The following is a 24,074-nucleotide window of genomic DNA, read 5'->3' as shown; positions in this document are numbered from 1 at the left end:
ATTCTCCTTCCCTTTTAATGGGGGAAGAATTACTTTAAAGATTTTTATTTTTTTATGGGGTTTTAAAAGAACATACAGTACACTGTTTTAGTTTAACATATTATCAGTGGTGGATAAAGTACCTGAAATCCACACTTGAGTAAAAGTATAGATATCTTACCAGAAAATGACTTTGGTAGAAGTTGAAGTCATTGTTTAGAATATTTTTTTTTATTTTTTTATTAAAAGTACTTAAAAAAAATGTTTAAGTATGAGATATTTATTGCAATATACAAAAGGAGCAAAAAAGTTTTAACTCTGTTTTTACATTTAGTTTTCTTTTAATTAAAAAAAATGGCAAAATGTTTATTATAAGTTTTAAGTAAAAAAAAAATCTAGTTTTTTATTTGAAAATTAACTCTTTAATTTGAATGTGGAGACCTTAATGTGTTACTTGGGGTTGGACGGTGAGTTTTTAAATGCCAATATTTCTGTATCTTTGAGTAAGCATAAGAGGCACTTCATCAGGTACAAAGACTCTTTCGTTCCAAGTCTTCCAACGTAAGAAAACATCTCTCGAAAATAGGACCATGGGTGTTCACCTTCATCACAACTGTTGTTTGTCACCGAAGTAGCAGGTGTCGCCACTAGAGGTCGACCGACAGTGGATTTTACTGATAACGATAACTAGGTTATTACTTGATTAAATTACACCACTGTGTATTATATAAGGAATGTCTTTAGCTTTTGCAGATGTTTACTGCAAATGTTAGATAACAAGAACAAGAACTTTTTTTATTTGGCTTCAAACATTAAGTAACCATAACAATGTAACCATACCAACAGTGAGCTGCTGGAGCGATTTCCGATTATCGAAACTTACATACCATAATTTATTACTTCAAAGTTTTACATATAAGTATATGTAATCAATATAATCAATTTCAGCCATTTACCCAACTTTAGACATTTTGTTCAATATATTGCCATTTAGCCATTTTTAACCACATTCCCTCCCAGCAAACCCGAAGAGATGACAGTTGCCAGCATTTGCTAGCAAACTAGTTTGTAAGAATACTTTGTCAGCTTGCTTTACACCATAATTTATTGCATTTCAATTAGTAATTTATGCTAATTTACCTTCAGAAGTGACACTTTTGTTCTCTTGAAGACATAAAAAACTGTATCATGTTATTCGCGAGTCTTAATGTAAATCTACAAATTGCTTTGATAGAAATGAAAGGTATGATTCCTCATGGCACCTATTTCAGTGATATCTGTCATTTAGTTGCTGATAGCACCTTTAAAGTCTCACTGAAACAGAAGTAGGGACAGATCTTCCATACTGAAGTGCATCCGAGTGTAACATTTAATTGAAAAAGAAACACTGTAAGTTGGGAACTTGGTTCTATTATTAATTGATTTTGACATGTGGGCATTGCACTCAAAAATAAATGCGAGCTTGCATTTGTTTTGTGATGTGGTGAGGTATAAGCAGATGGATAATTCTGACATTCGTCACCAAAAGGAAGTGTCATTTTCATCAGGAGCATCTGAGTTATAATATTTGGATTAAAAATTAATATCCAAAAAAAGAAAACATGCATGGATGAATCGTTTGCTGAACTCACAATACGATGCTTATCACAATATTTTAAGCCAAAATAAAGAGAGTTTTTTTTTTTTTTTATAATAATTGTTAATTGTTAATATAATAATAATTGTTATAATAATATTATTATTGTATTATTAGCAGGACGCACAAAAAAATCCCACATTGCATTATAAATATTGTCGTTTAATGTAGTAATGTCACTGAAACTCTGTAAATGTTCTTTATTTTTCCTCACGCAGTCCTCGCGTTTTCAATGCAGTCGTTTGTTGGATCTAGACAAGCCGCATACACACATTGGGCCCTATCTTGCACCCAGCGCAATTGACTTTGTACACCGACGCATGTATCATTCCTATTTTGCACCCGCGCAAAGCGGACTTTTCCCTCCACAGAAGCACGTCGGTAAGTTAGGAAATACACTTGCGCTCCCGGGGGCGGTTCAGCGCAAAGAGGAGGCGTGTTCTGGCGCAAACGTTCCTTCATGCAATTTTGCAGGTTTAGAAAACAATTGCGCCACTAACCAGGAAAAAATAGTTTAAAGTCAGTGGCGAGTTGCGCATGTTATTCATATGCTATTTTAAGGGCGCATGCTTGGCCATAATCAATGTAGCGTGTGCACAATGCGCATACACTTTGATTCTCTCATCTACACAGAAGCAGCAGTTTTCATTTTTGCAAATCATACATTATTACGATAGATAGATAGATAGATAGATAGATAGATAGATAGATAGATAGATAGATAGATAGATAGATAGATAGACGGTTTATTATAAAAGCATACATCTAGCTTACACATTTACCCAAATTATCATACGCCTGTTTAACCGAAGTTAATTTGGGTGGGTTTCTCCATTTCAATGTAACTTCTCTCTTTTACGGCCGTGACGAGAGCGTTGCTCTCCTTGGCTGTGAACCGCTCCTGGCGCGCGCCTGGCAAATCCGCCGTTATAATAGCAATCCACTATGGAAAAAGCGCGTCTTCTCTTAAAGGGAATGTGAGATGACGCTCTGATTGGTTTATTTCACGTTACGCCCAAACCACACCTATGAATAATGAAGCTACTTCAGACCAACCCATTTTAGATTTGCGCCTGGCGCAAGAGTCATTTATCCCGCCGGGAAAATAGCAACAGCGCCGAGACCCGCCCACAAAGTTACTTGCGCTTTGCGCTTGACACTTGCATTTCAGATCGTTAAAATAGGGCCCAGACTCTCCCGGTGCTCACTATGTCCCGCCTCTCCCGCTATTAATGCACTATACAAATAAGAATAAACCATCTAAAACGCTCTGAATAACCATACTACTAAAGCTGAATGTGATATGGTGATTTAAATAGTTTGTGCTTACATTTGAGGAGTGTCGTTGTTTACTACATTATGCGCGTTGTAAATCTGTTCATCATATAAAGCCATCATGTCTCTTCAGAAGACTTGGATTTGGATTAGAACACTCGATTGGTTATTTTTACGATGCCTTTATGACATTTTTGGTATTTTTTAAGTTTTAGAGGAATGGACTTTAAATGAAGGGACAGAAGTCTCTCGGGTTTCATAAAAAAATCTTTATTTGTGTTTGGAAGTTGAACGAACGTCTTATAGGTTTGAAACGACATGAGGGTGAGTACATGATGACACAATTAAAATTTTGGGGTGAATTATACCTTATAAAAACTGTAAGCTGAGCCTTGGATAAAAGTCTATATTGCAAATCACATCGTTTACATCAAAGATACATATCATTACAATATCGCAATATCTCGATATAACAGTTACACCCTCGTTACACCCCTAGAAAATAGAGTTTTAATTTCATGCCGCCTTTAAGACCATCAACATTAACTGAGCTAAAGGCACCAAACATACAATTTAGATTGCTCAAGTCGAACATTGAAAATGACTCAAATAAAAGAAATTCCTTTAAAAAGTCAACCCTCAAAGTCACAATGATCTCCAGGGCTCGATTTATAGTGCATTCCTTAACACCAACCCACCTGTGACAACCCACAAACAGCGTGTCAGTCATTGGTCAATTATCTCCATGTGTGAGAGCAGTCTCATTGGCAGTGGAATGGCATTTTGTGCCACAGTGGGGTGTTAGCGGTGTTCCACGCTGGGCTGTGCGTCTTAGTGCGCTGCCATGCTGTGCCCGAGCACTGGCACTGGCACAAACATCATTCACACTCCAGCACTCCTTGCAGAGCCCTGACAGACCTACTGATTCTCTGTCTCTGTCTTTCTCTCCCAACCCTTCCGGTTGTCGCCATACCACTGAGCTCTTTAAGTAAAGCAGTGCCGCGTAGTCTGGCTTGACTATCCTCCTGAAAATGGAGACTGACGTTTATAGGAGAGATCTCAGTGTGTACCGCACAAAGCTCACGGGGGAATTCATACGTCTGTATGATGTTTGATTCATTGGCTCAATTTGCCACATCACAGGCATTGATTATTTTGTGAGTTGGAAATGTGCACACGTATATCCTCGCACAAGTGTCACCACGGTGGTCTACCTAGACAAATTGCTTTTTCTGGTGTAGCCTGATATACCATTGCTCATTACTGGTATCGAATGGTTCCGATCTTTTGGCTGCCGTGTTATTGAAGGGCAAAGGAAAAATGTCCTCCACGACAACAGAAACATTCTTGGTTTGATCGAGCTGCGAGTCTGCGGAGGAGTCCTCCGTCCAAATGGGGAGAATTACACCCTGGGGATGAACCAATCCTTTCTTGGCATCCAATACCTCCAACATGGCTGTCATGGGAGCTTTGTGTGTGTGTGTGTGTGTGTGTGTGTGTGTGTGTGTGTGTGTGTGTGTGTGTGTGTGTGTGTGTGTGTGTGTGTGTGTGTGTGTGTGTGTGTGTGTGTGTGTGTGTGTGTGTGTGTGTGTGTGTGTGTGTGTGTGTGTGTGTGTGTGTGTGTGCATGCGCGCGCACATTTAGATTAACTGTCTAGACCACAAAGCAATAGAGGCATTGATTGGTCAGTGTGACTGTGGCTTGCATGTGCTATGCTTATCTGTACTGTGCCAAAAAATGGCTTTGCATGTTGCTGCTAATACATGGATATACGTGAGAGAAACAGAGAAAGAGGATAAAAACAAGCAAGCGAGAGAGGAGGAAAGGGTGGGTAAATAGTCATTGTGACCCTGTTATATGAATGAGAGGGTGAGTGGCTGATGGAAACAGCTATTTCTGGGCAGTAAAACACTGTGATTAAGGGACAGGCTGCCCTCAATGGGTCACTCCCAGAGAAATGGGCTTCACACACATGTACACTACACAAGCTCAGTTGCTCTGTTATAGAGTGAGTCCATACTGGATACTGCGCAGATCTCTTCGGGTCCACCTAGAGAGTTTTCAGCTATCCTGCAAAAAACACTTACATTTTTCTTTGGCCAACAAGTGGCAACTCACCAGATGAGATCTATAGATGCACAATGATTCTAGTTCTACCACTGAAATTTTTTTTTTTTTATTATATATACATACTGTATATAGAACTTAGTTTTCTTATTATTTTTTCTCCCCCTTGTTTTAAGCACAAACTTCACAAAATGTTGTTTGAAAATAAGAAAAAATAACAAAAATGTATGTATGTAATCAATATGTCTGTCTCTTTGTCTTTGGTTCTGTCCATCTATTGTTCTGTCTGTCTGTCTCTCTATCTGTCCATCTATATACATGTGAGACAACGGGTCTATATATGTGTGTGTGTGTGTGTGTGTGCGTGCGTGCGTGCGTGCGTGCGTGCGTGCGTGCGTGCGTGTGTGTGTGCGTGTGTGTGTGCGCGTGTGTGTGTGTGTGTGTGTGTAGGGATGTGCGCAACAACTAATTTCATTAACGTTTAAATGGAAATTTTTCAAATCCCATACTGAATGTCGCTAAAAACAGGTCAGATACATGCAATGTTGATATAGCAACTGTTCAAGTGTCAAGTAAGTTTCATTCATGATGTTTCTCCTTTAATCCGATGATATGAAATTGCATACCGTATTGTCCCTCATTACCAGTAGTATAGCAAGCCTATAAGCTTAATTTTTATATTAGTTTGACATGACAAAAAAAAAAAAAAAACGTTTTGTGTATAGGCTTTCAACATACTCATTCACCTTGCTCATCTTCCGAGTGGACATTTCTATCAACCGCTGCGAGTGAAAACAACGCATGCAAAATCTGAGATTAAATTAAATGGTTTTATTTTCCGCTGGAGATATACTTATTTCAAAATAATATATACATTTTAAGATGTAACATTTATATGACGGTAATTTAAACGTAGCCTTTGTAAAAATATAAAGCAAAACATTAAATGTGCAAAAAAAAGTGAACGACTAGTATTCCCAAGTCAACTAGCAGCAGCAGTATTGTTTAATCGACTAGTTGGCTAGTCTCGTACATCACTAGTTTGCATATGTACAGTATATATGTGTGTTATATTAATTATCTATATACATATTTAATGCATTTTCATTTTGTGCAGTTTTTAACTCTGTATTTCCAAAAACCTTGACTTCTCCTCTCATCTTGCCCTCAGCACATCTGGCATCACCCTCCCCGCCCCATATTATCGGCCTGAGGAGGATGACGAACGGCCCTTCATCTGCTCTCTTGCTCAGGATAATGGCATCATGTCCTGCAATGATGTGCCCACTCGGAGAGAGGGTGGACGGGAGTGCTGTCTAGATAAAGAGGACGCGCTGCACCGTCAGGCCCTGGGTCTGAGTGCGGAGCCGCTGGTCAATGGCAGTGCCTCTGCAGTGGGACTCTGTGTGAACTGGAACCAGTACTACACCCGCTGTCATACAGGACACACCAACCCACATAAAGGAGCGATTAGTTTTGACAACATAGGCTATGCATGGATCGTCATATTTCAGGTATGAGACGGAGCCAAATGCCATTTGTTTGCACAGTACTGTGCAAAAGTCTTAGGCATGGTAATATATCCCGCCCGAAAATTTGGTTTTAAGTCAGTTATTTATATCTTATGCTGTAGTGTGTCAGTAGAAAATATCAGTTTACATTTCCAAACACTCTTTTTGCCATTAATTGTAATAATCCAGTGAGATTTGTGTATGCACAAGGAATCTGACAACAGCCAGGATGATGGCTCACCATCATCGAGTCCGTCTGTGATTACATGAAGAAACAGAAAAAACTGAGACAGACTAAATCCAGAAGAACTGCGGGAACGTCTCCGAGATGCTTGAAGAAACCTTCCTGCAAAGCTACCTGAAAAACTATGCGCAAGTGTACCTGGACAAAAGCCGTTTTAAACGCAAAGGGTCGTTACACCATATTAACATGCCTAAGCCTTTTGCACAGTACTGTACATCTGATTCAGTCTGTTTTGGGTGATCCTATCATATATCAGCAGCGCTAAATATAAGTGTAAATGCGATCCGATGCATGTTCAGATGAAGTCAGAACTGCACGTGACCACATTGCATGTGTAGTGTGTTGCAAATGCTAATCTATCCTGATCAGAGTTTCCGCTAGAAAAAAATGGTGCCGGTCAAAGTGACCGGCAGAGATTTCGTTTTCCGGACATTTTGATGATATGCCGGTCAAATATTGCCTCTTAATTAGTCAAGTTGAGGAAAACTGGAGGCAGGCTATGTAACTTAAAAAAAATGACATAATCAGGCCGTACAGAACGCAACATGTTTATTAGCCTAACTTTCAAATAGACGAAAAAAAAAACCATGAACGTCCGATTGGCGTCAATCAACGCCAATTGTTTTTACTATGGTTTCACATTCATAGTTTAACAAACCAATCCCCCTTCCCCACATAAAATATCTGAATATCTCGCGGTGTAAATAGCCGCATTTCCATTACAGATTTGCGCAAATGTTTTGCGCTATTATCTAAATATCGATAAAAAAACTATTGCGAAATGACGGCGTTTCCATTAACCGATGTTATATGCGACTAAACGTCCTTTTTTCTCTCACGATAAGTCATTTAAAAAATCACGGCAACGGACGTTGGTTTATATAATATCACTGCCACCGCATTAGACATTATTATTATGATTAATGGAAGGAGACGTGGCGTGTTATCCAAGCATTAATGGCAGGGAAAGACCCTTGTACTGCGAACGACACATAAGGAGTTTCTGGGTGTTTCGCCCTCATTTTTGCTCCGAGGTTTTGATTGTGGCATTTATTTGAGATTTAGAATCCAGTATTCCTATAGGCTAATTATTGTTTCTTTTATGGATTTAATAAAGCACTCTGTCTCGTATTCTGTCCAAACGATCCATGTAGGCTACTTTTGTCCATTCGTTTTTCCTTTTTTAACCCGTAATTGAAAAACGAAAAATGAACGGTTGTTGTCTTTTTAAAACGCAAAGTTGAACACCAAAATTTTAATTTGAACTGGCTACACAAACTGCTGCGCAAAAAAAGTAAATACCGACGCATTTTCTGATTTTTGTTTATGACTTTTTGCCCCTTTATTAAACATTTAACATATTCACAAATTAATATGGAAAACATGTCGATTTTACTGGTTTTCAAAGGCCAAATTAGAACCTGGAATTGATGTTTTTCCCGCAGTGCTGAATGAGAAGAGCCATTAATAGCCTATTATAAATAAACTATTGTTTTCTAAGTGTCGGCTAAAATCACATCTCCATCTCCGCTGTTAAGCAGATGCGCTTTTAGAGAGAAATGCACCTTTCATACAGATTAGGTACATAATCAGAAGGTATTAGCTTTCGATTCGAATTTGTTCGTTTTAAAGTGGACATTTCAAGCTTTAGCCTACATAGGCTATATTTTGTTTCAATTCTCACGCTCCAGTTTATGGAGATCATGAAAGTGCGTCTGATTTTTGATTTTTGATTTTACAAAAGCACAACGTTTTCTTGTTATTGTGAGTTTACACAAATAAAAGTAGTTGAGAATAATGTATTATTATTTTCTGTATGACCAGAAATGACAGAGTATTTTAAGTTGTTTCCACTGTTAATAGGAAAATGCAAGTGGTCACGCCCGCGCCTCCGTGCCATGCAGTGCGCGCTCCACACTCAGCTTTGTTCCTTTTTTGCATAAAAGCGTCTTCTAAATATAGCTTATTAAATGTTATAATATAATAAAATAATATAAAATGATTATTATTTGCGTAGCTATACATGGACCTCAAACACACCGCGTCTTCTAAGTCAGGTGACTGCAAATGCGCAAAAACTGTTTCCATTGCAGTTTTGCGAAATATTCCTTTTTCGAATTGCCTGAAAAACCACCTCATGCGAGCATAAAAACGTTCTTGCGATAAACGGGAGTTTTTGCGAAATTAACGTGTTTCCATTGTGCGTATTTTTAATTCGCAATTTCAATTTGAAGGGTAGCCTAATAATGGAAACGCGGCTAGTGTCTCTCCACAACTTGCAATGCGCATAAGCCGCGTAACCTTGTTCTCCGCAAGGCGACTTCGCTGCTTCGTCTTGATCCGATTCTGCTTTTTCTCCGGTGGTGGTGGAGCTGTCTGGACATCTGAGGCTTCAGGCGTTCCTGATTCACCATCGTCCGTCGCGTCTGGCCTCTGAAAAAAGCTTTTACGGCTAGTCTGCCTGGGCCTGGCCATATTTGAAACGTCTCACTCATTCGTTCGTTGTCGTTGTTTAGGTCTATATTACAGCCGTTTTAGGCGTGCGCTTTATTTGAAATGCAGCATGCGATGTTGTTTAATAACTTTCAAACGGTAGAGCCTGTTCCTTTATAAAAGCCAAAGGTCGGTGTATTTTTGTTTGATACATACATTTTAGGCTTATTCTCAAATTCAGATTGTGTTAGGGGGGCGGGATTATTAGGTAATTTTAATCGGACAATTTGACCGGAGAGATTTAATTTTGTCGGACATTTCATTTTTTTTCCGGCCAATGTCCGGTAATTACCGGACAACGGAAACCCTGATCCTGATGCGTTTTGGACAAAAGAGAAAGGCCGCCTTCACACTTGGCAAAATAACTTATATTCTCTTATATCCTTCCTTTTTGCATTTCATGAGAATTGAACAAAATGGCATAAGCTATTAAGTGTGATTAAGACTAATCTAACAAAAGATTACGCTCTTAACACTTCTAACTCTTATATACGTTTTATATATAGATTCTTCCCTCACAATCCGACCACAAATAGTAGACGCATCTTACTTCATCATGAACAGCAGTTTGTCTCAACTAACGACTTGTGATGGATCATCCGAGACTAATCTTACCAGGTGTATAAAGAGCTTGAATGTGGTCTGATCTGGTCTGTGCAGGTCATCACGCTAGAGGGTTGGGTGGAGATCATGTACTACGTCATGGACGCTCATTCCTTCTACAACTTCATCTACTTCATATTCCTCATCATCGTAAGTTTTTATATGTTGGCATGCATGTGTTCAGAAATGAAGCATGTGTCCTAATTATTAAGAACTTGTAGTCTGTGGTTGTATATGGCATATGTAGTCTGGGAGGACCTGAAGTTTAGTGACCTTTAAACAGGGCCAGAGGGTGAACTGGATGCTTGGTCTCAATGGTAAGAACAAAAAGGTCATGTCTCTCCCCTGGACACAAAAATACAGCTTAACACATTACAACACTGAGCCTTACAACTTACAAAGCCTTCCAATTAGGGATGCACTGATATTAATATGCTGGCCGATACAGATAATACAGTGATTATTTGGCTGATATTAAAATTCTATACTATTTTGTCTAAACAAATTAAAATAAAACATTATAATACTGCAATCAACCATTTTAAATGTAAATTTAGAGTACAATTAGGCATCACAACATTAATGTACAGTATTACAAATGGATATTAATTTTGATATGCTGAAAAAAAAAAAAAATCTCTAATATCACCCGATAACTACTATGGCACCAATATATTGTGTTTAGTTTAGTTTAGTTTAGTTTATTTCCACAATTTTACACATTGCATTTGTTACTACATCAGAACAGTTTTTGGGGGTAGCAATCACAGAGTAACAAGTTACAAAATATATTACTTTCCCTGCTGCCAGGACTACATACTTTGCCCACACAAAATATGATAATATATCATTCATCACAATACAAATAACTTAAGTTACAAACAATTATGATTGCACATGCCAACTCAAGCTGGATACTGTTGTACAAGATCTACAAGAGCTTATAGCCAACTTCGAAAAAAAAACAAGAGAATGGACAAAAGGAATCTTTAACTGCACCCCGGGTCGGTGACATCACTACCATTTCAGTCCATATCTTCCCAATGGTGTCAAGCAATTGAATTAGTTACTCAGTTACACAGCTACATTTTCGAAGGAGTGTAAAATTTACAGTACAAAACACATTACATTTCAACTGCAGCTACAACTAGTACCCACCATAGTTCAAGGTAGCTTGACCAACAGCTGTTCCGGAAAAACAATTGTGTTCTATTGTGAAAAAATGAACTCCCAAGAAGCAATAGCTTATAAATAGGGGTCCATCCCACCACCAATACCACCCCACCCACCTGTCAAAGATTATGTGACTGGTCCAACTTTTATGCCAGGACAACCATTCTTTAAATTATGGGTGTTTAGAATATAGTTACCTCAAGCAGAAACAAAGAAGAAAAAAAAAAAAAAAAAAAAAAAAAAAAGAAGAGAAAAGACAGTCACTGTACTTTTGTACCTCAATTTAAATAAAATTGAATAAAATTTAAAATTGTGCATCCCTACTACTAATTATTTACTCTTTCTTCCAAAACAATCATTTTTTGAGACTCATATTTAGTGTTTAGAGTGCCATCTGTAAACTCAAACTTAATACAGTAGTTTTAATGCAAGGCCACGTAATGGGTAATAGATGTTTATGGACAATATCCATTTGATTAGTCCTGCCATATGGTGCGTTGCAGCTGAAGTTTAAAATCTTGAAAAACATCACTACTGTCATTCCTCAGAGATTCATCTGCAAACAGCTTTTATTGACAGACTGAGCTTAACTGAATATGCACGACTCCCATTGATGGCCTGAATGTTTCAAAGATTCAGATATTAGCTAAACAGCACATTTAGGAGTTGACGGAGCTGCACAGATCAATTAGGCAATGAACAACATAGTGAAGAATCAATAGCTGGACACTAGAAAATGAATTTATCTTTGCTTCTGCTGTATGTTTAACGTTACTGTGTTGGAGCCAGCTCTTGTACCGCGGCGGCCCTCTTTGTTGAATGGGAGGAACAGCAGTGAACGAGACAGCCCTGCAGTGAGATGTGCTTCGGATAATGTCTTCTCCTAAGATTAAAGAAGAGAGCGAGCAGAAAGAAATGCCCTGAGGATAAGAAGGAAAAGGATCTGAGGCTGAAAGACAGCAGGAGACTAAAGGAATAAAAGAGGAAGGGAATGGATTTAGGAATGAGATGTGCAGGTCAGATAGTGGAGAGGCCTGCTGATATTTGTTGTAGCTATTTGTGCTTTTCTTACCTTTCCCATTTCCCGCGTTTAAACTCGTGTTAGACAACTGATGGCACTGCTGGAGATGCCGAAATCCATTTTAGCCCAACAAATGGCAAGTAAATGGAAATGTATGTGTGTGTGTGTGTGTGTGTGTGTGTGTGTGTGTGTGTGTGTGTGTGTGTGTGTGTGTGTGTGTGTGTGTGTGTGTGTGTGTGTAGCTAATGACAGGGCCTAATCCTGTGTAGGTCAGCAGAGTGAAAGCATTAGCAGTTAATTAGAGCTCATCAGACTAGTGGACCCCTGCTGCCATCACGGCAGTCTCTCACACTTCCTGACAGAGACCCTGCCACCCCGACACATGCACCCTGCGAAGCTGTCATGTGATCTTTCCCAGCATGCACCAGAAGTACCTTGACTTGTGGAATGTGACATTGAGTGAAGTATAAAGAGACTGAGCAGACATCATTTAGACAAGTCATTATTAGTCTTGTGCTGCCTAAAAAACAGAAATTGACCAAAGGTCCATACAGTAGGTGCAGCCCAGTTGACTCTCGCTGTGTCCAAAATCGCGCACTGTCCGAGTAGGTAGCCTACTTCATTTGAATTTACTTTGCGAACGTTAATAAGTATGCTCTATATAGAATGAATATGGGTAGTATGAATGAAATTTGGACGTACTATATCCGCAATGTTGTTTCTGTCACGTGCAGAGCCGATCCTGACCTCCCTGGGGCCCTAAGCAAAATTCTGTTTAGGGGCCCTCCTGTCTGACCCATGAGCCATGTAAACCATTAATTGCCATTGCCACACAGTCACACCTGACACCCCAGTGCTCCCACTACAATCCTCCCTCCTTTAACTAGTACTAATGAAAATGTAATTCCTGATATCAGAAATAGACATATTTTATATTAATATCATGAATTCACATTTTAAATAGTACAAATTTAATTATTGATATAAAAAAAATGCATCCTGTGAATAAATAAAAGCTAAAATGGCTTGCCTTAGCATGTCACTGTGTTTTAAATGATAAAAGCAATACTTGATACTTGATGGTTATTATTTACTGAGGGGTTTGAAGAGTTTTTGGTTAAATGCCTAAAATAAGGTTTGTGGTTAACACAAGCTCAATGTATTTCCATGTTTTGTTCTGTTCTATTTTATTCCCAATCATGATTTTATTAAAGCTTTTACATGTCTGGAAAAAGGCAGTTACTAACAAGTGTGGGTACATTAAACATCACACTGAACAGGAAAACTCATATACATATATAAAAAATAAATTAAAAAATCATAAACTACCGTATGTAGCTGTTAGTTTGTGATGCTTTATGCTCTCTGGCATAGCCCGAAACAACAGCCGAATCCCTATGTGATCTGCACTGTTTTGAGGGAGTAAGATGTGTCTTTTCACTGTGTGTGTGTGTGTGTGTGCAGGCTGTCCCTCAGCACTTTTATTTACTTCTTTGACGCCCTGCTCTGTCTGTAACCTGGCAACCACACAGCCAGCAGTCGCTACCTGTAGAGAGAGGGCCATAGTGTGCCGACACAGCCCGCACCCCGCCGATGAACCTCTATTCACTTCCTTTCACTTCTATTGAACATTGGAGCAATTAATTCAGGCTCGGCATCTCTGTGCCCAGTTTTTCCTCTTCAGCTGAACGAATGATCACATATAATTAAAGTAAATGCATTTTCTCTGATTAGAGGCAACAAAATAGTATGTATAATGTAAAATATAATGTTTTTTGGTTTGCTGCTTGTGGGTTTCAGTAATGAATATAATTCATAAATATTTATTTTATTTTATTTTTTTATGTTATTTTATTGCCTAATCTATATAAATCTTTTGGCAAAGTTCACCTCACATTTTCAAATTAATAGCAAAATAATGAAATTTCCGGCTTTGCTTACTGTTCTTTTTTTGGACAGGAAGTCTTAAGGTCACCCTGCCTGCAGCCAGACCCTTACATTGTAAGAACAATATTAAATGAGAGTATAAATCATCACCTGTCATCTTTCACCCAACTGTAACAGAACTGAAGTATACTCACTAACCAGCACCCCTCTGACCCCTTTTCTACTTCTGCCTTGTTCCTTCTGTATGTCTGACCCTTTCTTTTCCCTTTCTTACTTTCTGTCTGTCTTTCTAAGCAATGTCAGATTATTTTTTTCTTTGGTTTTAAAATATTGTATAAGTAACTGCACTGATTTGTCTTCAATGTTGTAAAGGCACCATTTGGGACTTAAAGGTGTAAACAAACTCAAATAAGTTAAGTTGTTCATGACTAATCTTCTCATATTGTGGGCTGTTAATTAAGCATTAGTCATTATATTTTATTTTGTTTTGTTTTATTATTATATAGGAGAGCTAGAGCGAATGTCTACATTTTTAGTGAATAATGAGTGAAATTCCTAATTATTCTTCAGAGAAAGCTATCACTACCACTTTTATAGTACTTATTTTGTCACCCAATCCTCATTCTCTTTCATAATATTAAAGACTGGCCTGGGATGCATTTCCCAAAAGCATCGTGAGCTAAGCTGATCGTAGAGAAAATTGGTGGCAATGCTTTTGGGAAACACAGCTGTGGATATTCCTCAAAAATTCAAGACAGAATTCCACAAAAGAAAAAAAGTCATACTGTACAGGTTTGCAACGACATGAGGGGTGAGTAAATGATGACAGAGTTTTCATTTTTGGTTAAACTATCCCTTTAAAGAAACAAATATGTTCAGAGCATATCAAAGAGAGATGCAGAAGACACATTTTAGTTGTGTGTGTGTGTGTGCATTAAACAGTACAGTGGAATTGATGATAGGAGAGGTGATTGCAAGGAAATAAGGTGTATATCTGCATAAAACAGAAGTCTGGCTGTTGATTAGGAGCAGTCCAGTCACACATCAGAATCACAAATCAGGACAGCAGATGAGAAGGCAGGATGCATCTGCACAGCTGCCCTACACACACATATGCCCAACTCCTCATTTCTCCACCTTCTCTGTCCTCCTCACAACTCATCCGTCCTCTGATCCCTACTTCACATAAGCTGCAACCAGGCTGTACTTTCATTAAGGCGAGAAAGATCTGTGTGCATTTGTGTGTTGACAAATGCCAGTGATATGAATGGTGAATGATATAAGAGCAGGCTCTCTCTTCTGATAAGTCTAGAACTGGTTCACCCTCAGTCTTTAAAATGATTGGCTCCCTATTATAATCCGTTTCATGTTGGCAGAGGGATCTAGCCCTTCTCTGCGAGGACTGGGAGATATTTGGAGGTTTTGCTGCTATGAAAGAGCCTGATAATTATAGCATATCAAAGCCAGAGCGGTACAGGCGCACACACAACAAAACAGTCTCTTGTTTGGGCGTCTGCTGACTTCTTCAAACATAGGGTCCGTTTATAGAAGCTCATCTTGACAGCTATGGCCACTGCTAATGCCAAACACTGCAGCACAGGCTGCGTTAGAGAGCTTCCAATGGGTTTTGGTGTCATGTAGTTCTGGATATTTAAAGCAGCTGAGACTTCACATGCAGTGTGAGTGTTTTGGTTACAGAATTAAGTTTAAGAATGATCTTTAGGTATTGTAATGACAGCAAAATGCATGTAAACTCAAATAAATGTACTTAAAAGTTTAGTTCACCCAAAAATGTATATGAACATTGTCGTTTCAAACCCATTTTACTTTTTTTCATAGAACATAAAAGGAGAAATTTTAAAAGAATATCCTGAAGTTTTTCAAGCAATTACACTGATCGTGGCCTGGAGCCTTCAAGCTTCAAAAGGGTTGCAAAAGCACCATAAAAGTATCGTAAAAGTGGTCTTTAGGACTTGTGCTCTTTATTCCAAGAGTTCTGAAGTCATACAATAGTTTTGTGCGACAAAGAGACCAAAAAGTTATTCAGTAAAAATCTGCATAAGCAATCTTTGAGAGAAGCACTAAAGTCTGTGAATGAATTTGGTTCTTCTGTAAGTCAAATTTGTTGAATCGATTGATCTGGTTTGCACAATTAGTCTGAATGATTTGTTCAAAACTCAGACTGATTCAGTTCTCAGGTTCCAACTCACTTATTGTAACTGCTGCGATCATTGAATCACCGAATTGAATTCAAGATCCAAAAAAAAATCTGATTTAAAGTGTAGAGTTGTCAATGAACAACAGCAAGCTCTTATATGACCTTCAGACAAGATTGACCAGTACCAGAAAGTTCTTCAACCCTTTTTCTTTCTTTTTTATTCACGGAAGAAAAATCTAATCAAGCAGCTTTCTTTTGTTCAACACAACAAAATTGCATGACCAACTTGAACTCATTGTGGCTGGATTTTGGCTGTGAAATTTTTCGGACAATGGTAAATGTGACTGCACCTTTAAGGGTTTAGAACAACGTAAGTGTGTCTGATAATTTTCATTGTATTCAAGATCTCTCTGTTCTTCCTGTTCCAGATTGGATCTTTCTTCATGATTAATCTGTGCCTGGTGGTCATTGCCACTCAGTTTTCGGAGACCAAACAGCGAGAGCACCAGCTGATGCAAGAGCAACGTGCTCGCTACCTGTCCTCCAGCACGCTGGCTTCGCTCGTTGAGCCCGGAGACTGTTACGAGGAACTCTTCCAGCTGGTCTGCCACATCCTACGCAAGGCCCGCCGTCGCTCAGCTGCTCTTTACTACATGCTCCGTGGCAAAGCCCCTCCTCCTGGGGGAGGGAAGGGGCGTGGAAAAGGAGGTGCAGGATCGACAGGGGGAGGAGCTAATGTGAATGGTGGAGAAAGACATCACTGCCGTTCAGCTCAGAGTGAGTGAGGAGAGAGTTGGAGGCAGAGAAATGCTATGACTAACAGTGTTGGGGAGTAAATAACTAAAAATAAGTAGCCTGACTTTAGGTCAACGGTTTTCAAAATAGTAGCAAGCTTTCATACAAACTGCCCTCTCTCGCTCATTTGTAATGTTAAAAAAGTGATTCATTCTAGTGAAATCAGTCATTATAAACTCTCCTTTTTCGCTCATATGAAGTGTTGAAAAGTTTGATTCAATTTATTTACTCATATATAATGTTGGAAAGTCTGCTGCATTTTAGTGAGTCAGTTCATCCTAAACTGGTTTGTTTAACATGTTGTGCTGGAAAGTCTGCTTTTATGGAATGAATCAGACTTTCCAACACACATCATTCATTCATTCTAGTAAACTGGTTTTTGTCTTAAACTTAGCATGGAAAAATCTGATTCATCCTAGTTCTATCCTCTATCACTTGTATTTGGCTTCAAAAAGTCTGATTCGTTCTAGTGAACTGGTTCATTTTAAACTGCCATCTCTCATTCATACGTAGCATTTGGAAATTCTGATTCATTCTAGTGAACTGGTTCATTTGGACGGTTCAAAAGATGGAACAAAAAATAAATCTTATTTAATGTAAATTTAATGTAAATCTTTTTTTATATATACATCAAATAATAATTTTAATTTAAAATTCATTGTTTTTGTATTTAGTTACATACAGTAAATTAGGATGTATTCCATTTTTTTTTTTTTTTTTTTTACTTTAGTGCAAATTTTGTTGAATTTTGGTGCTATTATTAGCATTAATTCATTCAAAACGCCAATAATTATCTGAAATAATACATGATGTCATCAGAGAGTTATTTGTCATTTGGTTCAGTGTATTTAGCCACTTGCACGAGCTTGAAGCCTGGCCAAGTTTCAAATTAGCTTCCTTGATACTCCAAACCTAATAGCAAGTTATTTACATACATTTCTGCATTTAGCAGATGCTTTATATCCAAAGCGACTTACAGAGAAGAACAAAGCATTCATCAAAGAGCCAACAATTTTTGTTGTACACAATGCCAGGTTTATTAGATAACTAGATTAGGAAACCAGCTAGAGAAGAGGACAAATTAATTGTTTTTGTTGTTGTTGTTGTGTGTGCGTGTGTGCGTGCCTAAGCGCATTGGTTTAAGAGTGTGAGGTCATTTAGTGCTTGCGGAAGAGTTGCCTCTTCAGCTGCTTTTATAATAAAGTAATAAAAGCAAAGAGCAAGTTGCAATAAAAACAAGAACAAATCCATGCATGTCTTTGCTTTAATGGCCCAATGATATTTCAATCCAAAGCAGTATCATGGCAGTTATCCAAGAAACTGACGGGCCAAAATTTTATTGTGTTATATGAAAATGTCAAACCAATTTTTTTGAATTTGTCTTTTGTCTTATAGCGCCTCACTGTATTCACGAAACCAAGTTGGACCACAGCTCCCAAACTCTAGAGAACGCCATCTCCCTCTCCATCACCCCAAACCCACAGGAGTGTCCACAGTGTGCCGCAGCCCTGTCACTCAAGGAGGGGGAGGGGTCGACGGGGCATTCGGCCAATGGGGAGGAAGAGGAGAGTGCGCTGAAGGAGACCGACAGGGATGACCACCACTTGGAAGAGAGGGGGGACGAGGATTCCGAGGACACGTTGAAGAATGAACGCACCTGTTTCGGGAAATGTAAAGACATCTGGGATGAAATAAGAGTGAAGCTTTGGGGTATCGTTGAAAGCAAGTACTTCAACAGAGGGATTATGATCGCCATCCTCATCAATACAATCAGCATGGGCATCGAGCACCATAACCAGGTAATTTCACCCGCAGTGCACCCAGTCTAAAGAAGTGTTCATGCTCATCATGTCACACATTACTGTAATAGCCGGCTCTTTCTGCGGTGCTGATAGAGTCTTCACAGGGCCTGCCATTCAAAGTAATGAGAGCGTGTGGAACGGCCTTTGGAGTCTTGTTGGATCTTTTTCTTGCCTTGAAAGTGCAGTTAATTATCTTTGGAAGACATAGAAAGCTACTACTACTCATGCACACTCTCTTGCTCTCTCTATCTCTCTCCTCCACCCCCTCATGTCTTTGCTGCCTTGCCTGCAGTGGGGCCTGTTTTCTCATCTCTGTGGACTCTAAAAATATCAACAAGCGGGAAAAGACAGATATATAGAGAGAAAATGAGATAGTCACAATTGGCTTCTATTATGCAGCATTTTTAACACGTGAAGCATCATGTAAATGCAGCCCACGCAGGCAAGACAGAGAAGCCCCTGTGTGCATGCACGTTCACATATAAACACAGCATCTGTTCAACAGGTCTTTCCTCATGAGTTTGTGTTCCAAACGACCTGATATGGTTAAAACAGATCATGTGTGGTGACATCATCTGCTGTAACTCATTATATTTTGACCTGGCTCTCAAAAAGGATGGTTAAGATCACAATATTTACATGTGTGTGGGCAGCATGTGTGTGTTTGTGCTCACGCACAACAGTCGATTGAATGGCTGTCGACGCTCTTGGTCTGCGCAATCAAATGCATTCAAAGATTCCTGTAGCTCAAACAGTTGAGCATGGCAACACCAAGGTTTGATTCCCAGTGAATGCATCGACTGAAAAGACGTATAGCTTGAATGCAGTGGAAGTTGCTTGGGATAAAAGTGTGTGCTAAATGAGTAAATGTAAAAATAAAGGTGCTGTAAGCAATGCTACCAGATGAGTCTGCTGCAACGGTGTCTGATTAGCAGCTGTTTCAATCCATTCTGTATGGGAGCTGAGTGCCAGGATTGTACAAGGATTGTGGGATCATCTGAGCAACCAGTGAGAGCATGAATAAATCTGCAAAATACTCAAACTTATGCAATTTCAAAGCGGAAAATGCTGATTTATTAAAATGTTGTATATCATTGTATTTAACTAATATTTCAAATGCAGTTTGCATGCTTGAATTGTGGATCGACTGTGGATTAAATGGATTAAATAGTTCTCCCAAAAATGAAAATTATTTCATCATTTACTCGCTCTCATGCCTTTACAAACCTCTATGACTTACTTTCTTCTGTGGATCACAAAAGAAAATATTTTAAAGAATGTTGATACCAAACAGTTTGGGTTACTATTGACTTCTTTTGTATGGACAAAAAAAAAAAGAGAGACCTTTCTCAAAATATCTGCTTGTATGTTCTGCAGAAGAAAGAATCTTAGTTTAGAACAACATGAGGGTGAGCAAATGATGACAGAATTTGCATTTTTGACTTGGTTTTACTCATCTTTAAAATATACTCAATACTTCAGCTTAACCACAAGGAGTGGAATTCTGAGATTTCATCGTAGGAAGTTTTTAGTAACACTTTTGTTGCCTCTTCCTGAAATTGAGGGTGCATTTAACATTTTAAGTATCTTAGCTGTTAATAAAGTACGTTCTATGTCCATAGGTAATCCGGGTATTTTTTGCCAACTGTTTAATGAATACTGCATATTCGGACATAACACTTAATTGAAATAATATCTTTCACATACTATACAGCAGGGGAGTCCCCAAATTTGGATATAGAGATTAGTCATTAAACTAACCCCCCGGTCTCCAAAATTCCACCGTCCGAAGTAATGTCAGCAAACACTCAAAATAACTGACAGCCAGCAAACACCTAAAAGTTCACTGATTGGTCGGAAAAAAGCGTCTACAATCTTAAAAATAAAGTTTCTTTATTGCCATTAATGGCTCCATGTAGACCATTTTACATTAATGGAACCTTTCCATTTCACACTAAGAAAAAGACAACTTTGGGGAACCCAAAGTTCTTCTATTACGTACCTATAAAAGCCCTCTTTTGGAATGTTTATTTTTAAGAGTATGATTTCTCAAGATATACTGATCTTTCCATTTATGGTGACAATTTATTCATGGTTTACAAAAAAATCACTTAACTGCTCTTTTAAGTAGTGTGCTATACTATCTAAATAGCTTAAATAATGAGACAATCTGCTGATGGATTGATTAGAGGAGTTTACCGTACAGCTTGAGGAAGGAGAGAGGGGAGAAGCTATGGGTGTATTTTACCGTATTGTTTTGCCGTTATTACTCCTGATTGCTGTGTCAATATTCAATTTCTGTAAATGGCATCTCCCTGGAGCTGCCTGTGGTTTGGTTTTCATTCGTCCTTCAGTTGTGTTTTCTCTGCCTTAACTCGTCAATGGAAAGATATTGATCAATAAAAGAATGGAGGAAAAAGGAACAAAAGGGACATCGAAGGAAGTGTTTTCAAATCAGAATTTGCTCTCGCTCCCCTGGAATTCGGTCGCCCTCTCGCTCGTGCACATGAACATACACTGAGATAAGGTGTAATGGATTTATGTGATGTCAGATTACACAGCGTGGATTGAAGCAGATCGGGGTGGTCTGTTGATCCCTTTCTAAGCGCAGTAGATCTTACACTAGTCTCAGTATTCGACAGACCACCCACAATCTGTTCACTGACTGTCTGATGCTTGGAGCTACAAACTGAATGGCTGGCTTTACACAGTGTACATGAGCACACAGTCTGCCTGGAAACAAAGCTTAGGTTTAGGTTGGGTTAAGAGGACATGATGCAAGGTTAGTGTGTGTGTATATTACTGTAGTAGTAATACTACACCACAGCCACAAAAAAAAAGTTTTTTTGCATTTATAATGTTACCAAATATTTATATTTCAAATAAATGCTGAAATGGTATGCATCAAAGAATCCTGAAAAAAAAGTATCATGAATTTCACAAATATATAAAGCAGCACTGTATTAAGCATCTGTTTTTAACGCTAATAATAATAGTTGTTTCTTGAGCAGCAAATCGGCATAGAATGATTTCTGAAGGATCATTTGACACTGAAAATAGAAAATGTTTATTTTAAATTGTAATATTTACTGTTTTACTGTATTTTTGATCAAATACATAACGAAACATGATCGGTTTTTCATGTCAATAAGTTTCCTCCTGTGTAAGTGGGTGGATCTTGGCTAGAATAAGCCGAAGACATGCAGTACTTATAATGCACATACAGTATCAGTGTACTCGCATCACCCCATATCTTTTCCTGACTGATGTTCCGCAAGGAATTGGTCAGGTTTAAACTCTGGTTTTCTCTGACCTTTGTATCATATGAGAGGTTACAGCCTCACTGAGGAACTTATGCCTGCTGTCATGAACTGATCTTGTCCATGCAACAATGCACACACTCTCTTGAACAGCACTGTAGTGATCTGAAATGACCTCTCCACATTTACCTCTCCTTTTATCCATCCCAACCTCTTTGTCCTCTCTCTCTCTCTCTCTCTCTCTGTCTACAGCCTGATGAACTGACTGATGTCCTGGAGATTTGTAACATAGTGTTTACCAGTATGTTCACCCTGGAGATGATTCTCAAGCTCACTGCCTTTGGCTTCTTTTCATATCTGAGAAATCCCTATAACATCTTTGATGGCATTATTGTGATCATCAGGTAAATGGATTTACTTTTATAGTTTGTTGAATGTCTGAAAAAATCACATTGTTGGTGTTATGCATTTTTTATTGTAATAATTGATTCTATTTTAAATCATATTTTTTTAATCAAAATAATGATACTGTTATATGGGTGTTTCTTCAAATGTGGTCTTTTTTTTTTAGCAAATAAACTCACACGCTCACTAGACTATTTAATTTGTGAACTATCAATGTCCAAAAGTGTATACAGGTATAGTTAACTGGAGATTTTCTCCCCCTCAAAGTAATTAAATACTTCTCAAAACGATGTAGCATTCAATTGTTTTGATTAAATGGCTGATTCCTTTGTTTTGTTAAGGCTTATTTCAAAGTTAGCATTTTATGTATCATAAATGCATACTCTTTGCATATTATTTTGACAAAATAAGAGTTTGGCTGACAATAACTCAAATCAAATTGTGATATTAACCTAGTTTTTTTCTTTTTCTTTGCACGTTTCATCTCAAACATAATTACTGACACTATTGTCTTCTTGGTCACTTTAGCAAAAACTTTATTCAGAGCAAAAAAATTTGGTATAGTTAAAATGAAAATACAATAGAAAGATAGAATAGAAAAAAATAATCGTCATAGTTTTAAACTTAAAATACGAAAATCCATCATAAAATATTATTACAATATTATATTAAGATTGAAAGTATATGATGATCACAGTATATGATGATGATGACTAATGATCACAAATCATGAAGACAAAAGATTTCCCCATGCAGATTTCTCAACGAATTCACTGCGTTGACCAACAGAAAGCTGCTTGGTTTGAAAGTAACTAAAGTGTGAGCTGTGCTTCATATCACTACATTACTAACAATAGACAATTGACAAAATTTCACAAAAGTGCCTGAAGTTAAAGAAACACCCTTTTATACAATTGAATCAATGCTTTTTTGTGTATGTGTGTATAGTGTATGCGAGATCGTTGGACAGTCTGACGGGGGTCTGTCCGTCCTGAGGACTTTCAGACTGTTAAGGGTCATAAAGCTGGTGCGGTTCATGCCAGCTCTGCGCAGACAGCTGGTGGTCCTGATGAAGACCATGGACAATGTGGCCACCTTCTGCATGTTACTTATGCTCTTTATTTTCATATTCAGGTGGGTTGGGCTTCGTAATTGCATTCCAGTGGGTCTCGTATGCAATTATTAGTGAATGAAACCCAATGTGTTTCATATCTGTGTGCTTACTCATAGTCTCTGTCCGTATCCGAGCTCACACTTGTTTGTAATAAATGCTACACACTTTATCACACAAAGCAGCCTGGGTTTATAAAATCCCACACCTGACAGCAGCCCCCTCCTCGCAGCTGGATCACGCCCGGGCTCTGCATGGCTGAGCGTCTCAGCTGCACAGGCTGCTCAGAGCACACCTTAGCTTCAGCTGCGAGTGACAGGCCCATAAGGATCAGAGTGAGATTGATGGAGAGCAGAACAATAACACTCAGGCCCCTGGTGCCCACTGACTCACCCGCCTCTCCCCTGCAGCGCTGCAATTCCAGCAGAGTGCACTGAGACAGATGGAGGCTACTGTAGGATTGAGTGCATAAACCAATCCTGCCGATCCGTCTTTCCCACTCACGTTTAGCTTTCAGTGCCCCCAACCCCCTCCCCCCATCAAGCATCTCAATTTATAACCCCTCATCTGAAAACGATGCCCTGAATTATGTCCCTTAAATGGATAGTTGTCCCCAGCCTGCGGGTACAGTCAACAGACTTTAGTAACTGTTAG

The 24,074-nt window shown here is 38.6% G+C and overlaps 1 protein-coding gene across 1 annotated transcript in view; it reads left to right on the top strand.

Moving 5' to 3' along the window:
- The window catches only part of cacna1ia (calcium voltage-gated channel subunit alpha1 Ia), a 274,744-nt gene that overhangs the window by 183,952 nt on the left and 66,718 nt on the right, over positions 1-24,074 (top strand). Inside the window, exons 8-13 of the mRNA XM_082142182.1 lie at positions 6,129-6,471; positions 9,866-9,958; positions 16,476-16,824; positions 18,238-18,641; positions 22,157-22,308; positions 23,258-23,443. Of these exons, the coding sequence (XP_081998308.1) occupies positions 6,129-6,471; positions 9,866-9,958; positions 16,476-16,824; positions 18,238-18,641; positions 22,157-22,308; positions 23,258-23,443 (1,527 nt within the window). The remainder of the gene's footprint in view (positions 1-6,128; positions 6,472-9,865; positions 9,959-16,475; positions 16,825-18,237; positions 18,642-22,156; positions 22,309-23,257; positions 23,444-24,074) is intronic.

The sequence above is a fragment of the Leuciscus leuciscus genome, assembly GCF_965113295.1.
Source record: "Leuciscus leuciscus genome assembly, chromosome: 1".
In the NCBI taxonomy this organism is placed as follows: domain Eukaryota; kingdom Metazoa; phylum Chordata; class Actinopteri; order Cypriniformes; family Leuciscidae; genus Leuciscus; species Leuciscus leuciscus.
Note: the sequence above shows the minus strand (reverse complement) of the source record. Positions and strands in the feature narration are given on the sequence as shown.